This window comes from Aquarana catesbeiana, linkage group LG06, assembly GCF_042186555.1.
Source record: "Aquarana catesbeiana isolate 2022-GZ linkage group LG06, ASM4218655v1, whole genome shotgun sequence".
Classification (NCBI taxonomy): Eukaryota; Metazoa; Chordata; class Amphibia; order Anura; family Ranidae; genus Aquarana; species Aquarana catesbeiana.
Genome location: NC_133329.1, coordinates 160,090,502 through 160,108,425, shown reverse-complemented (window position 1 = coordinate 160,108,425; position 17,924 = coordinate 160,090,502). Strand labels below are relative to the sequence as shown.

The window sequence follows — 17,924 nt, the reverse complement described above, 5'->3', positions numbered from 1 at the left end:
GAGAGAGAGAGAGAGAGAGGGGGGGGGGGGGAGAAGAGAGAGAGGGAGGAGAGAGAGAGAGAGAGAGAGAGAGAGAGAGGGGGGAGAAGAGAGAGAGGGAGGAGAGAGAGAGAGAGGGAGGGAGAGAGAGAGAGAGGGAGGAGAAGAGAGAGGAGAGAGGGGAGAGAGAGGAGAGAGAGAGGGAGGAGAAGAGAGAGAGAGGAGAGGGCGAGGAAGAGAGCGAGCAAAGAGAGCGAGCAAAGAGAGCGAGCAAAGAGAAAGAGCGAGCAAAGAGAAAGAGCGAGCAAAGAGAAAGAGCGAGCAAAGAGAGAGAGCGAGCAAAGAGAGAGAGCGAGCAAAGAGAGAGAGCGAGCAAAGAGAGAGAGCGAGCAGAGAGAGAGCGAGCAGAGAGAGAGCGAGAGCGAAGAGAGAGAGCGCGAGCGAAGAGAGAGAGAGCGAGCGAAGAGAGAGAGCGAGCGAAGAGAGAGAGAGCGAGCGAAGAGAGAGAGAGCGAGCGAAGAGAGAGAGAGCGAGCGAAGAGAGAGAGAGCGAGCGAAGAGAGAGAGAGCGAGCGAAGAGAGCGCGAGCGAAAAGAGCGCGAGCGAAGAGAGACAGCGCGCGAAGAGAGAGAGCGAGCGAAGAGAGAGAGCGAGCGAAGAGAGAGAGAGCGAGCGAAGAGAGCGAGCGAAGAGAGCGAGCGAAGAGAGAGAGCGAAGAGAGAGAGAGAGAGCGAAGAGAGAGAGCGAAGAGAGAGAGCGAGCGAGCGAAGAGAGAGAGCGAGCGAGCGAAGAGAGAGCGAGCGAAGAGAGAGAGCGAAGAGAGAGAGCGAAGAGAGAGAGCGAGCGAAGAGAGAGAGAGCGAAGAGAGAGAGCGAAGAGAGAGAGAGCGAAGAGAGCGAAGAGAGAGAGAGAGAGAGAAAGAGAGCAGAGAGAGAGCGAAGAGAGAAAGAGAGAGAGCGAAGAGAGAAAGAGAGAGAGCGAAGAGAGAAAGAGAGAGAGCGAAGAGAGCGAAGAGAGAGCGAAGAGAGAGCGAAGAGAGAGCGAAGAGAGAGCGAAGAGAGAGCGAAGAGAGAGCGAAGAGAGCAAAGAGAGAGCGAGAGAGCAAAGAGAGAGCGAGAGCGAAGAGAGAGAGAGCGAGAGCGAAGAGAGCGAGAGAGCGAGAGGCAGCTCTGTGTCTGAATGGACACAGAGCAGTGGCTCGGGTGCCCCTATAGCAACCTGCTTGCTGTAGGGGCAGGGGCGCCGGCAAGGGACCCGAGAAGAGGAGGATCTGGGCTGCGCTGTGCAGAACCACTGCACAGAGCAGACAAGTATAACATTTTGGTATTTTTAGACCAAAAAAAAAAAAAAAAAACCACAAGAATATCACTTTAAGGCAAGAGTCTGGTCCAAGCCAGTCTGAAGGCGGCCAGACTCTTCTTTGCCTCAAACCAAGCAAAGTATGCCCTACAAGTGCAATAAGACATACAGGAAGCGGACTTCCTAGCCTTGAAGAAAGTAGGAATGACTAAATCCAAAAAGCCCCCATCCCAGTCAAAAGGAACTGATGATCCAGAGGGGCCATGGACCATCTGGTAGAAACGTGACTATGTTAAAGTACCATACTGTCCTGGGCCAAGTAAGAATAAGGCAGATCATGGGATTGCCTTCAATCTCAACCCTGACAACGAAGCAAGGAAGCAATTGCCTTTAAAAGAGGCTACTATCAGGCCCAGAACCCTCATGCAAAAGCAAAATGTAGGGCGCCTCCATCACAGGGTCCACACATGGGAGTGTAGAGCCTGGAGCTTTTTACTGGGCAAAAGACAACCCAAGACAGGGCTGTATCCAGGACTGGGTCTGGGAATCCAGGTGAAGACCCAAAGAGAAGAGCAACAAACTGATAGTGTTGCAGGTCCATAGTAAACCATAGCGAGCCCCAAAGTGAGGAATGTGCAGATAAGCATCCTAATATGTTCATCTCCCAGGGGAAGAGAAGCAATTACAGGCCAGGCAGATACAAAAGTTTTGCACTGAAAGGAACCTTTTGAGAACATTCCAGTCCAACATGCCCCTTGTACTGGAAACCATAAATTGGTTGGAGCAAAAACATGTGAACCAACAGTTTAAGCCAGAGGACCAATTGAGGGAATATCCCATCTTGATATCCATTATGGAATTATGTTGCCACCCATCATAATGGATATGCAGAAGCTCTGTGTCCTGTGATGTACGATAAAGAAAATAGGATTTTTGATTTACATGTCCATTACGATAAGTGGCAGCACAACCCTATCGCAATGGATATGAAGATGCTCCATGTTCTGTGATGTACAATAAAAGGGGGAAAAAAAAAAAAAAAAAACATTTCTCTTGAAGGTATGCTAGGAGTGGGAGGGGTTATGCAGGACTGGGTTTTCAGCTTTGCTAGTGTCCAATCACCTGAAGGTGTAGCATAACCCATTGGTCTAAAAATTAGCCTATTCTGTGACCTGCGATGTACGATAAAGAAAATAATTTTCAGGAAACTAAAATAAAAAAGCCCTTATTTAAGAGCTTTGAATAACTGTTTTGTATGGCCCAAATCAGAAATTTCAGCTAAATTTTTGATCATGGTAAGGGAATTTTATAAAGCGGATGTCCTGATGTAATCTAAGTATCATCAATCTCAAAGAGATCATATGATGTAATTTAAAATATCTTCAAAAGTATAGAACGTCTCTATATTTGCAAAATGTATTAGCCAGTAAGTGTAGCAGCATATGCTTCAGGTTAAAAGGTCTATCACCATGTATATTAAGACATCATATAAATGCAACAAAGTAAGCTTACCCTGATCTATGAGTGCTCCCATACAGAATAAAGCTGATGACATCAGAGAAGTCTTGAGGGTGGAATGTGTTGCAGGGAGATTTGCTCATGTGGTTTCTTATTGCAGTCGAGATTTCTTGCATTTCTGTGTGATTGGTGTTACTGTAAAGGGAAAATAGTTACATGCAGTTGTTCACACATGGTTAGAAACACAGGAGTGTTTTAATAAGGGTGTCAAAGAGGTAACCAAAAAACAATTATAAAATTGATAAAGCGGATTGTGATAAATCTTTGCAAATCTTCCTTACAAATCCTCAAGCTGCAACTCGGATGCAAAAACAGAACCTGGGCAAGTGCCTGACCAAAGGATGATGAGTACAGCAGAGAAAATGAAAAAGCACACAAATACATAATACAGTATACTAAAAAAAAAAAATTAAAGTGTTTACACAACAATGAATTACTCATCTGCAATATCAGCAGTAAGTTTAAAAAAAATACCTGTTGATACTGAAAGAAATCGAGTGAGTTTTTGTGCTCTCCGCCTGTACTGCACTGCATTCTTACCAGTTACTTGTTTTGCTCCCCTCCATGTTCTGTAGCCCTAAAAATTCCAGTCCTATGCTGACAAAACTGCCCCAGACCGCGCTCTGCTGAAATGGGTCACAGGAGTGCAAAACGAATTGCACTCCTGTGACCCATAGGAGAAGCCCAGCCAAAGGAGCTCAGGCTGGACTTCTCCTTTAACTTCTGCTGTACATATTTATTTTTTATGGAGTTACAATAAATTTGGACTTATTGAAGAGCACGTATGGAGTTGCGGATTGTCTTTATCCATTTACGTAGTTAGCAGATGAGCGACTGCACATCCTCCACCCGACAGCTCAGGAGGATCTCTACATAATCTGGGTAGTAGCACCTTTTTCTTCTATTGACTGATTAATGGAAGACCACCAGGAGAAAATAAAGGGGAAAAGCCCATAAAATAAAATTAACACAGCCTCCAGCCCTCCACATCTAGAGACTGGTAAATTGTAATATTAGGATTTTTGGTTTACTGTAAAATCCTTTTGTTGGAGTACATTACAGAACACAGAGGAGTTAACAGCCACTACTACAGGGGTCACGCTGCTACCCGATTTCAGACAGAACAAACAAGGAATCAGACTGTCGAAACGAAGCCACAGACGTCAGATGTGAACAGCCTGAACATCCAAAGTGTGCAGCACCTTCTATTTTGGACGCTTAGGAGTAGGCCAAAAGTATGGCAATATAATTACCTGATTCAGATGAATATATATAGCACGCATTCTATGCTCTATGATGTACTGTCGAGGATGGAACTAGTTCATTTCAGACAAAGTGAAATAAGCCTTCCAAATACAATGGTATACCTTCCTGAGGATCAACTTTCTAGCCCTGAGGTGGTTAGGAATTACAGAATCTGAAACTTCCCTGTCTCTCAGCACTTGGGCTGCAACAGCCACACTGTCAACGCCAGTGACCTTAAAGCAGGATGGAATACTGGTTCCCGAGACAGCAGGTACAGCCTACCTGAAAGAGCCCACGGCTCGACTACCATGAGGTTTACAATGTTTGCATACCATGCTCCTTTTGGCCAGGCCATTGCGATCAGAATCCCAGAAAGCCTTCCACCTCTTGAAGGGAAAGCATAGATCAAAAGAAAGTAGTCACCAGTGCATCCACCACAATGGCCGGAAGAACCCTGGTGCAGGACACAAACTTGTCCAGCTTGTTGTTGAATCTGGATGCCAAGAGATCCACATCTGGCTTCCCCCTCCACAGAAAAATTTCTGCAAACACCTCCTGGAAAAAAGCCAGTTGCCCAGTTGCTGGGAAAATCCACCTGCCAATCTTCCATGTCAGAATGTGGACAGCAGAGATAGCCATAACATTAAGTTCTGCCCAATTCCAGATTAAATCATCTACTTCCTGAGCAGCACAACAAATTGTCCCACCACAGTGGCATTGTCTGACTGCACCCCTACAGGGAGACCCTGAAGGCAGACAGACCAGTGCGTGAGAGGGTCAGCTGAATTGCCTGAAGTTCAAGGATTTTAATAAGGCAACTTTCATTCTTCTGATGACCACGTCCCCTGAACTGAGAGGTTTTCCAGAACACTTCCCCAGCCTGATGTCTATCAAGATTTTCCACTACTTTGGAAGGATTTCCCTGCATCCAGCATTTGCATGGATTTCCACTTCCAGATTTTCATATTCCATATTTCATATTCCAGAGCCACACTGGTTTTGGAAGTCAAATGCACTGGCTGATCTAAGGACTCCCAACACTTGTCCCATACCGACAGGGTACTGAGCTGCAGACCTCTGAAGTGAAACATCGGAGACTGACTCTAAGGCGATTACCATTTTTGCAAGCACACACGCATGTCCGTTTGTACCCTTATCTGGACATCAGTGCATCAGTCTTTGATTCAATTGATCTCAAAGGAGCAATTCATCCAGGTATCCCACAGTTGGAATTCCTAGGATTCGCAAACAACCCCAGAATCATAGCCAAAACCTTGGTAACACCCTGTGACCCATGGACACCCTGTGAGCCGAACTGGCAGTGGTAACCCTCCACTGCAAAGCGCAGACATCATTGGCAAGACCAGAAATATGGGACGTGTAGGTAGGCAAACTTGAGGTCAACTGAAGCCAGGAAGTCTCCTGATGAAACAAAGCAATCAATGACTGCATCCTGAATTTTTGAGTTTTCAGGAATTTGGGGTCTAAGATAGGCTGGACATCTTAGTTCGGCTTGGGAACCATAAAACAGGTTGGCATAAAAACCTTGTGACCTCTCCTCTACCAGCAAAGGTGCAATGATCCCTTGGGACTGTAGTTTTTTCCAGAGCTGCAAAGAAAACAGTTCTTTAATGGATCTGAAGGCACGCTTGAGCACATAACGTGTGAAGAGAGAAATTCCAGCTGCATCCTCTGGATATCACACTGCAGACCCAGACATCTTCTGGATCCTCCTCTGAAAAGGAGCATCTGCTTTGCCCAGACCTTAAAGTCAAAGTCTCCTTTTATGCTAAAAAAAAAAATAAATAAATAAAAATTACACTTACCCATTTAGTACAACAATATTGCCCAATACATCCTCTTCTAGACACACAGGGGTTAATTTACTAAAGGCAAATAGACTGTGCACTCTGCAAGTGCAGTTGCTCCAGAGCTTAGTGAGGTAAATCTTCACTTTGCAAAGCATACCCAATCACATGCAAGGAAAAAAAAAATGCATTTTTGCTTGCACATGATTGCATGATGGAAGTCAGCAGAGCTTCTGCTCATTTACTAATCTCTGGAGCAATTGCACTTGCAAAGTGCACAGTCGATTTGCCCTGCAGTAAATCAACCCCACAGTGTGGGTGAGCCCAACCCCCTCTCACTCCAAACTGGTGTTTGACTGACCTTAGGTTGCATGTGCCAGGTAAGGATGAGCTCCGGCGTGTTTGCACAGCCCACGTGCAGAGCCCGTCAGGAAGTCGGCACTGCGCTGCCCTAATCACAGGCAGTGAGACATTTCCCAAAATAAATGGATATGTACAGCGCTGCGCTAACCCAAAAAACTAAGATAGCAGCTAACACACCTGTAGACTCTAGGTAGATAATAAAAAAAATATATAAAAAAGTGTAGCGCTACAAACTGACAAATAAAAAATTAAGTGCATATACACAATGAATAAACCTAGAATGAACTAAGTATGACCATAAATATGGATTAAATAATATGAATGTGCTTAACCAGCAAAAAATAAATGAATCAATAAATAATAAAAGTAATTGGTAAAAGCAGGTGACTAAAAATGAAAATAGTGACAACTCCAAAAAATCCTCAATTAAAAAGAAAAGCAGTGACAGTCCAAAATATAGATTTGTAAAAAAATGTGAGAAAAACACCACCAAAAGTATATGAAGGTTGCACATGGTAAAAATTAGATAAGTGACTCCCAGGTCCACAGATGAGTGGATGATTGGTTCCAGGATCTAACGGTAAGGCCCCTTTCACACGGGACGGATCCGTGTTGATCCGCCGCTCAGCGGGGATCGCTCCGCTTTCCCCAGCTGAGCAGGCAGATGACAGGGCGGGACCCGCACACTGTGCAGGGACCGCCCTGTCAGATCTCCGCTCTCCCCTATGGGGGATCGGAGGAACACGGACCGTCTGTCCATGTTCCTCCGATCCGCTCTGCAGACGGATAGAAAAATAGGATTTTCTTCCGTCCGCAGAATCGGAGGAGAACGGAGCCGGACAACATCGGGTGTTAGCGGATGTACATCCGCTGACACCCGATATCCCATAGGGATGCATGTATGTCCGTATTTCATCCGAAAACGGATGGATGAAATACGGACATACTGTCCGCATGTGTGAAAGGGGCCTAAGTCAAAACTGGGAAAACCACAAGTGAACAGAAGATCTAGATCGGTGCCGGGGCCATTACCCAGAAACAACAGGAGGCTTACCGGAAATAAATGACCTGAAATGACATACGTCATACAAGTCAAAAGGGCTTGTTAACCACCTGGTCAAAATGATATAATTTGTCAGATGTCGTCAGCATACGGTGGGAAGGGGAGGTAACATCACAGCTTTCACATCCATAGGCAATCCGACACAGGCCAAACGAATGGTTCACATGCTAGGCAGCCACTGCTCCAACGCCACCTTCCTCCTGAGACATTTCCTGATCTCTGCAGCCGTGCATCGGGACAACGTCTCACTGCCTGTTATTTGCACAGCGCAGACTTCCTGGCAGGCTCTGCACGTGGGCTGTGCGAACACACTGGAGCTCATCCTTATTGCTAGGTAGTCATCTGTGTCTGAGGCAACTTTGGACCCTAATGCCCCGTTACACACACGATTGGACTTTCCAACAACAAAACCGTGGAGTTTTGTTCGAAGGTTGTTCAACTTGTCTTGCATACACACGGTCACACAAATGTTGGCCAATTACGAACATAGTGACGTACTACGTGTTTTTTCAGCTCTTTAGCACCACCCTTTGGGCTCCTTCTGTCAATTTCATGTTAGAAGTTTGGAGAGTGTTGATTTGCTCTTTTCTTTTTTGCGTTTTTCATTTAGCGCTATTATTATTCTTGATATCACTTGGAAAAAAAGTCTTTGAAAATTCATTTGCAATAACTCCATTAGTATCACCAGCAAAGCAGCTTCATTATTATGCCATTAAAGAACAGAATTATGCGCTGCATTTGGAGATTTCCTAATTTGCCACGTCACGAATGTTAATGCTCCATTACGTACGCTAGTTTACAAGACCGGCCGCATCTGCTTCTGAGCATGCGTGGACTTTTGTCCGATGAACTTGTGTACACACGATCAGAAAGTCCGAACAAAAATCTGTTGGCGGAAAATTTGAGAACCTGCTAGCCAACATTTGTTGACGGAAAGTCTGACAACAAATGTTCGATGGAGCATACACACGGTCGGACTTTCTGCCAACAAGCTCACATCCAACATTTGTTGTTGGAAAATCCGATCGTGTGTACGGGGCATAAGATTCCTCTTATAGGAGAGGTCAAACCAAAGTTTGTTTGGCTGAGCTTCTCCTATGGATCACAGGAGTGCAGTTTGTTATACACTTCTATGACCCGTTTTCAGCAGAGCGCTCTGCTGACACAGAAATCAGTCCAGGCACCGCGCTATCCCAACAACGGGAGTCTGGATCCGACAGGTGCCTGGACTGACACTTGTCTCAGCCTCCCAGTGAGCTGCTGAGAGCCTGAGACAGCTGCTCCCAGCCTCTCCACAGCTCAGCGCTCAGGAGGGAGCAGGGCGGAGAGCTGCTGATGGACAGTCTGCAGCTATCTCCTTGGGGAGCTGCGAGAACCAAGCCATCGGCAATGTTTGATCGCTCGGTTCTCAATGCAAAGGCGTCGGGGGATAGATGCAGGTAAGTATGAAACTGAAAAAAAAAAAAAAAAAAAAACACAAACAAAAAAAACCTTTCCATCTCTTTTAGGAGGACTGCTCTACAAAGGATTCCTGATCCTCCACTTCTTCCTCCTCCAGAGAAACTTACCTCAAAGCTTCACTCACAAGCAAAGAGGGAGAAGGAGAACACAAAATAGCTTACCAACCTTGTCCATATTTAAACACTGCCACAACCTGTATACCTTTCTCAACAAGGGGCACAATACATGTCCTGATGCCACCCTGTGCTCTAAAAGACTACACACAGAGGAAACACTGTAAGGGGGGCTGCCACAACACAGTCACTTGCTAGTCTATGCTACCTGGCCTAGCAAGCCTAAATTTGCCCCATCATAACATGCATGCCTTACAGGGCCTTTAGGGATTAGACTCCTCCTGGAGGATTGTTGCTATGAACTTGTAGAGCACCCTGCCAGCAAGATCTCCAGGTACGCTATACATTGGAGGTCAATGCCCACAATATCCAGTGCTGAACGGTAAGCATTATAGGCCATACCATTCTTGTATGTGGTGTCGGGGTGCAGTCAATCTTGGCCTGCTGTCAGTAGTGACTAGTCCAGATAGGGCTTGCCTCTGCCCAGATAGGGGTGTTAGGAAGAGGCCCAAAGATATAGAACAAAGTCCAAAAAAACAAAAAAGGAATCAGAGATTCTGGAAAGCATCCATCACCTTCAAAAACTAGCACAAAGAAACTGAGGTTTAGCGAAGCTGGAAAGGGTTATGCCTGAGCAAGGATTCCTGGCTTTTTCTGGGCAGTTTCCATTCACTTGGAGGTTGCAGCACAACCCATACTATTAACTCCTCTCTGCCTGTGATGTATGATTAGAAAAACAGCGAATTTTGGCTATAGATTTTAGACAGGCTTTTATAAAACCAAGTAAAATCTATTGCACATTTCTTACTATTAGGAGAAAAAATACATGCAAGGTCATGAATACATTACCTTAAAACAATGTCCAATGGAATAGACTTCAAGAGTTTCCCAAAAGCTTGTCTGAGCCGAATTCCACTTGAGACAAGCTGCACACGGCACACATCAATACACCTAAGGGTAGGCAAAATATTTGTGTATCGTAATTGATTTATAAAAGATCATGCAAAAAATGTCATCTTTTACAGTCTTTAGTTAGCATAGGACCACAGCAACATTAAAGCAGAGTTCCAGTCCCCTGAGCCCCCTTTTTTTTTTTTTAATATTCCCCCGTAATTGGGTCCACGTCGAATGCAATATTTACATAAAAATGATATTAATGCTGTCCTTTCAGTTAATGTTTAAAAACAAACCTGATTTCGGAAGCAGGCAAGGTCCATCTCTGCTGTTGGCATTTGAAGCCATCTTGTATTTATTTCCAGGATTCGGTGCAGCTGGTTACCCAGCATGCACCTCCCGAACTCACACCTGCGCAGTAATGCCACCGTGGGGCGTTCTTTCATTCTGACACATTGCTATAGCAATGGCAATGTTAGCAGAAGTTCCCGCTCCGTTGCTATAGAAACTTGTCAAAGAAAATCCCGGTCTAGAAATCGTGCAAGATTTTGGTATTAGGTGATTTCCAGGTACTCCTGGGATAGATGGCGCCTATATCCCAGGAGTCCATGGGAGTGGCCTAGGCGGCCAGAGCCAGAAGTGCTCCGTACTCTAACGAAACAAGGGGTATTTAAAAAAAAAAAAAAAAATTATGTCATTTTAAATATAGAGGATGGGCATGGATTGATCCCAAGTAAAAAAAACGGGAGGAACTCTGCTTTAAGGAGTTAACAAAAAGTCAAACACACCTGTTCTCTGAAAATCGAAAACTAGGGAGGGAATGCCATACAAAAATAAGAAATTTGTGCCTTCCTTCTGTGTTAGGTCTACAGCATCTCTTAGAACATTTATGCCTAACACAAGCAGGGCAAAATGATAAAATGCACACAAGACGAGGAGATATAAACCTTGCAAAAAAAAAAAAAAAACCCAAACATGTATGGTTTAACTAGTCAAGTTTGGAAAAATAAAAACACAGTGTTTTACACTAATACTGATGTGTTTTTCAATACCATGCCATTGAATTAAATTTCATACACCATTGTGCTGGAAATCGGAGAGACCACCGGCGAAATCCCTGTGGTTTACGAAAGTAAATGAACTAAGGGACATGGAAGACCTTACGGCTACCCTGCACAATAGGGAGGAGATCTTCAGGGAAACCTGGAGACCCTGGCAACACTTTATATACACGGAAACATATCTTCAAGAAATGGCGCAATCCAATTAACTGAATGAACCGGTTATACACCTCAGGCAGGGGTCAATACACCTCATATCTCATTTTCATATTCTCTCACTTTCTGCACTCTTTCTCTCTAATATCTTAACCTCTCATTTCCGATCCCCTTCCTTTTCCCTCTCCCCTCCGTGCCCCCCCCCCCCCCCCCCCATTATCCCGTTCTACTTCTTAATTTCCCCCGGGGGTATTAGTCTCTTTATAACGCATTCTCATACATGGGTTTCCTTATGGTCAGATACAAAGAAAATCCTGAAACCATCTACCTTCTCATGTAGTCCCATGTCTGGGCTCCTTAGCCATTCAGCTCCCTACCCTACTATTTCTATTATTCTTTATGAGAAAACATTATCTATCACTGAGTGATGCAATCTAACACTTAAGGGAGCCAGTACCGAATCAAGCAACGTAGATGATAGAGCACCTCCCAGGTCCCATACTTTGGCAGTAGTGTTTGGCCGGGGTATAATCCCCACGAATTTTGACGGTGGTGCAAATGCCAGTTATCATATATATTGACCTTATTGTTTCTGCTATCTTTGACTACTAACTCACTCTTGTATTTTGTATGCTTGGTTCTGACACTGTTATATAAATTAATATGTAACTGGTTGTACCCACTCAGTGTGAAAATAAAAGAACTTAAAAAAAAAATTTCATACACCATAAATGAACCCTACTATTAAAATGTACAATTCTCATGTAGCTATACCAAAACATTAAACTCCAACAGTGCCAACAGTATAGTATACTGACAAAGCGGTGTTCCGTCCAAAAAAAAAGAATTAAAAGCCAGCAGCTACACATACTGCAGCTGCTGGCTTTAATAGGACACTTACCTGTCCTGGAGTCCAGCAATGTCGGCACCGCAGCTGATGTTTCCATCAGCTGTCGGGTGCTGCCGCTGCCATTGCGGGTAAGGGTACCACCCGGCAGTGTAGCCTTACGGTTTCACATCAGGAACCCTACTGTGCATGCGCGAGGCCCTGCTCCTCTCTTCTACTGGCCCAGCAACAGGGAGGAGGAGGGAGCCCCGCGGTGATGTCACGGGCCGCGAGACAGGTCAAAGACAGGTATCCTGCCCCCCTCCCCCCCCCCCCCAAAAGGTGCCAATTGTGGCACCAGAGGGGGAGAGGAGACAAATGAGCGGAAGTTCCACTTTTCAGTGGAACTCCACTTTAGCCAAAGACAAACCAAACTAAGCAGAAAAGGTCAAAGTTTACAGAAATCAAGTATAGCATTACTGTGGCAAAAAGTCTACTCAGGAAGCCTATGATCATACCTCTGAAGCAGGTCTTCTGGTAAAGAAGATGACAAAATATGAAGGCTGTTGCAGGCCTGCAGGCTAATGTTCACATCTTCAAAAAGAGCTGGTTAGATAAAAAAAAAAAAAAAAAAATCACCACATTTAACACAATTTAAAGTAGTTCTAAAGACTTAAAAGTTTTTTTCTTACCTTAATGCATTTTCTGCATTAAGGTGAAAAAAACTTCTGTTTCAAGAATTACCCCCCCCCCCCCAAGTAACCAATACAATTACCTGAGCAGCAGCTCTCTACCTCCACATAGGGAAGATTGATAGCAGCAAGAGCCATTGGCTAATGCTGCTGTCAATCAAATCCTATGATCAGGAGGCATTACAAAGCCCCATGGTCTGTGTCTATGGATGCAGTGAGTTCCCCCGACCCTCCAAGCAAGCAGCTTGCTAGGGAGAGTACTCAGTTGGCAAGAGAAGGAGCAGCAGTGTGGGACACCAGAAGGAGGCTCAGGGCTGCTCTGTGCAGAACCATTGCACAGAGCAGGTAATAACGTGTATTAAAAACAAAAAAAAAAAAAAAAATTTAAAGGTTTAAAAAAACATTTAATATGCCTTGTAGACATGGAGCTAAATAGCAACTCAGAAAATGAAAGCAATTTAAAAAAAAAAAAAAAAAAAAAAAAAAAAGCCCTAATATAGTAAAAGTTAAACTACCAGGAATTAGGCAATTGCTCCTATTGCCTACAGAATGATGAGTAAGGTGATATATTTACATTATTCTTTGCTCCCAGGCAAACAGTGCCCTCATTTGCTGTTTAAGGTCCTGGGTTGTGGAGGGCAGGCATTCAATCTTACCTACAGTGCAAGACTGCTGTTCCTGCAATGTACAGGATGACATTGGGGAGCTGTGACAAGTCAGGAAGCAAAGAGAAGCAGCCTAATGGGACCAGTCGTGCAGAGTAGAGTAAGCTGCAGGAGCAAGGATTTAAGCAAGTATATAAAAACTTATCCATCATCCCCTATGCAAAATAATCAGTTAACCCTTGCAGTGCAAAGAAAGGCCCATTGCAAGGTAAATAAAAGTTTTTTTTGTTTTTCAGTGAAGTTCAGCTTTAAGTAGTCACATATGCTGACTTTTAGAATGCTACATAAAAGTGAAGGTGTAACCATTAACAAAAAAAAAAAAAAAAAAAAAAAAAGTTAACAAACAGAGCTTACTATTTGCCAGTAGTCCTTTGCAGAACTTGTGGAAAGATGGTAGTGAGAATAAGGGAGCATATGTGTCAGACTTCTTCATAAGCACAGCAACTTCCAAAGCCCACACCATTAGTAGTTTCCTAGAGAAAGAAAGCAACAAGGGCATATGAGATACAGATTTAAGTCAGAGCCTGTGTACTCTGCTCATCTGTAGAGGAGCCCTTTCACAATGGGCTATCAAGACTTACTGTACCAAGTACCAACATGTTGATTATTTCAAAACACAGAGGTGGTCAATCACTCTACCTCTACTGGAATTAATAAATAAATGAAAATGCAACACTGAACTCGGGACCCTGCATTTACTATATCTGGTCTCCCACGGTACACAGAACATGGAAATGCAATTTTAGTAAATATAAAATGCTAAACACCTTTTCTCACCAGAAGTATAAAAAAACAAATAAATAAATTTAAAAAATGTCAGCACACGTGCCTCCGTCAGCTGCAGCCCTGCTCTGTCCTCTCCCCCCTCCCCTCTCTGCCTGTCAGCTCCGTGTCCGCGCCACTTTCTCCCGTCCTGCTGCTCAAATTACTATTTGTAATACAATCTGTTTTTAACTGTAATGGCCCTGTGACTGTGCTGAATAAAAATAATGCTGTATATACCTTGTTTACAGAGTGCTGATCTGCGCTCATTGACCCGACGCCTATCTCCTCTCTCGGCCCGACAAACGCAGTGGGCGGGGCCACCTCTCCTCCTCCCCTCCTGACGCCAGCGGGGGGATCCCCTGCCCCGCCTGCTGCATTTGTCGGGCTGAGAGAGGAGATGGGCAGCGGGTCAATGAGCGCAGATCAGCGCTCTGTAAACAAGGTATATACAGCATTATTTATAACCACTTTAAGTGCATGGAAACAACATCTTAAAGTGGCGTTCCACCCAAAAGTGGAACTTTCGCTCATTGTTGTACTCCTTCCCCCCTCCAGTGCCACATTTGGCACCTTTCAATTGGGGGGGGGGGGTTGTCAGGATACCTGTCTTTCACAGGTATGCTGTCCCCCACTTCCGGGAGCCTCAGTCGCTGGTATTGACGTCACCGCGGGGCTCCCTCCTCCCTCCCCAGCCGCCGGGTCAATAGGAGAGAGGAGCGGGTATGCGGAGTATGATGATTGGCATGAAACCGTAAGGCTACACTGGGTTCTCTTACTCGCAATGGAGGCAGCAGCACCCGACAGCTGATGGAAACCATCAGCTGCAGTGCCAACATCTCTGGACTCCAGGACAGGTAAGTGTCCGATTATTAAAAGTCGGCAGCTGCAGTATGTGCAGCTTCTAGCTTTTAATTTTTGTAGTGGTGGGCGGACCTCAGCTTTAAATAGTGCTTAGGGTCAAACAAGAAGATATAACCCAACAATCTAAGGTGAGGTGGGCTGAAAAGAACCAAAAGGGCACTCCACTAAAATCAAAGCAAAGCACGTTATAGCTTTCCTGAAACAGTACTGATGAGTATTACTTTCAACACAATTTCCAAAAACAGGGTGTTCTTTCCATGTACTGGATAGTGGGTGGGATTACGCAAATCATTTCTTTCTGCCCCTTGTCATCTAGAACAAGGTTTTATCAACCTTTTTTCAAGGCACTCTTTACAATTTTGCACAATCTTGAGGTACCCCATTTTAAAATGCAATTAAGTAACATTTTTACATAACGCACCAGCATCAACACACGTAGGATGCCCAACTTTGGATGCCCAACATTAGAGACAATTTTTACAAAGCATATAAACCTTTTCATACTGGTTATGACTAGTATACCAAGGGAGAGACAAACAAGGACGTTATGCAGGTGCTTAAAGTTGCACAATGAAAACATGCAGCTTTGTGGTACAATAAAAGTCACACTTGATCCACCTGCTGGCTTTCTGACAAATTTTGGGCAATTCTTCAGGCATTTTGCGACAGCACCACTGAAGAACCGAGTCAGCACCCTGGTTGAAAAAGGCTGCGCTAGAACCACTGGTTTATGGCACAGATACAGAATGTAACAAAGATAATCATGTATTTGGAAAATTCAACTTCTGGCGAGACAGTATCATGGCATACCCTGAAAACAATTGACACTCCAAGCATCTCTGTGAAAAGGCGATTGAACAGCAGGGGTGATAGATACAAGAAAATGTCTAAGCGAGTAAATAGCCCATAGATTATATATTACATATTAAATATTCTTTAAAAAACAGAGCTAGAAATCTGCAAACAGTAGGATGTTCACCAAAAGTATACACACGCTCACAGTGGCCACTTTTTTTTTTTTTTGTTTCTTGTAGGGGGGGGGGCGACTACATCTGCAAAGCTCACTTTACAGATAGCTTTACGCTGACAAAACATGAAAGCTTCTAGGGAAAAGGGTATATACTTTCTATATGAACTGTATTAACATTTCAAGTCACACAAATCTCAAGGAAAAAAAAAAAAAAAAAACATACAAAAATAGGGCAAACCCTATTTTCAAACATTTCAAACAGGAAATGTGCCCTGTTAACTTATATTATCAGACAATATACAGTATTTATAGGCATTTCACACAACCAAGAAAATAAGTGGGTTTACCTAGCATCCTGGTTAAGGTTGTCTCTTTTGAGCAACATTCCCAAGAGATTCAAGATGACAGAGAAGTGCTTCTTTGTGGCAGTAGTCACCGTGCTAATCACTGCACCATCAAATAAGGAGGGCGATGAGGAACTGAGACTACTAGAGATGAAGTGATCGTGTCTGGAAAGAGGAAAAAACAAAACAAAAACACAAACTTTAATTTAGAATCGAGAGAGACAGAGAGAGACAGATATATATATAAAAAAAACAAACAAACAGCACTTCAGACATACTCTCACTCGTGATTGCAAAAGTAAAGTGAATTTTAATTTCTGAAACTCTCCATTAAAGCTAATGGAGCAGGCAGTGGGCGCAACATACTAAAAGAATCTTAGGCAAGCATCTTCAATTTAGAGTAATTTTGAGGTTCTCAAACATTCTACCTCACTAGCAGGACAAATATAAAGTGAAAAATTGAGGCGTTAAAGCTTGAAGAGCCAGTGTAAGCATGTACACCTCATATATGCCGCTAAACCGAATTACAATTACTGAACCAAAAGTGGTAGTTCTCTTAAATGGGCTAAATGCTTAAAAAAAAAAATGCACTAGAGACAAAATCCATGAAAAGGGCTTAAAGCAAGTAAAAAAATAGGATTTCTTTGTCATACTTGTAAAATCCTTTTCTTTGAGTACATCATGGGACACAGAGTCAGGCTAATATTCAATACCTGCTGGGTTATACTTCATCTCCATGTGAATGGACACTGGTACACCAAAAGGTCTTTGGACAGGAAATGATCCCCTATATCAATGGTCATCAACCCTGTCCTCAGGGCCCACTAACAGGCCAGGTTTTATGAATTACCTTGGGGAGATGCAGACTAGAATACTGCAATCACTGAGCAGCAAATGATATCACCTGTGATGTATTTCAGTTATCTTGCAAACCTGGCCTGTTAGTGGGCCCTGAGGACAAGGTTGATGATCACTGCCCTATATAACCACTCCCATACAGGAAGTACTTCAGTTTTTTAGCAAGCACTGAATCCTCAAAAAAGAGGGGAGAGATCTGTGTGCCATGATGTACTCAAATAAAAGGATTTTACAGGCAATTATGATGAAAAAATCCTATTTTCTTTTTCATACATCATGGGACACAGACTCAGGCTAATATTCATTACCCGCTGGGACGTCCCAGAGCAATAGCCTTCAGGGGAGGGAGACACCCTGCCAAACAATAGTCATGAGAACTTACGGCAGCCCGCAGTACATTGCGGCCGAAAGCCAAATCCTCGGCTGCTCGAACATCCACTTGATAAAATTTTGTGAACATATGCACTGAAGACCAGGTAGCAGCCTTACAAATCTGAGCCACAGATACCTGATGGCGAAAAGCCCAGGAGGTTCTTACACCCCTAGCAGAATGAGCTCTCACCCTAAAGGGAGGAGCCTTACACTTCAGACCGTAGGCCTGAATGACCAATTGACGGAACCAATTGGCAATAGAAGCTTTGGAAGCTACCTGCCCTTTCTTGGGTCCTTTTGGTAAAACAAAAAAGGAGTCTGATCCTCGGATCTCTGCAGATCTGTGCAGTCGTCTCTCTTCCGCCTAACGAGGCTGAGGGAAAAAAAGCGGCAAAATAATGTCCTGATTTAAATGAACGGCTGACACCACTTTTGGCAAAAAGGATGGAACAGGTCGTAACACGACCCTGTCGTGGTGAAGGATCAAGTACAGTTCCCTGCATTTAAGGGCCCCCACCTCCGACACCCTTCTAGCCGAGGTGATAGCCATCGGGAAGGCTAGCTTGCGTGACAGCAAGTCTAACGGAATTTCCTTGAGGTTCCAATGGTTGT

At 44.1% G+C, this 17,924-nt stretch overlaps 1 protein-coding gene across 3 annotated transcripts in view; it reads right to left on the bottom strand.

Moving 5' to 3' along the window:
* Window positions 1-17,924, bottom strand: part of SMG1 (SMG1 nonsense mediated mRNA decay associated PI3K related kinase) — a 409,928-nt gene that overhangs the window by 274,117 nt on the left and 117,887 nt on the right. For all 3 annotated transcript variants that reach the window (XM_073591119.1, XM_073591120.1, XM_073591121.1), the window contains exons 15-19: window positions 16,086-16,247; window positions 13,497-13,615; window positions 12,304-12,391; window positions 9,698-9,799; window positions 2,790-2,930 (exon numbers count right to left, since the gene is read on the bottom strand). In XM_073591119.1, coding sequence (XP_073447220.1) covers window positions 2,790-2,930; window positions 9,698-9,799; window positions 12,304-12,391; window positions 13,497-13,615; window positions 16,086-16,247 — 612 coding nt within the window. The remainder of the gene's footprint in view (window positions 1-2,789; window positions 2,931-9,697; window positions 9,800-12,303; window positions 12,392-13,496; window positions 13,616-16,085; window positions 16,248-17,924) is intronic.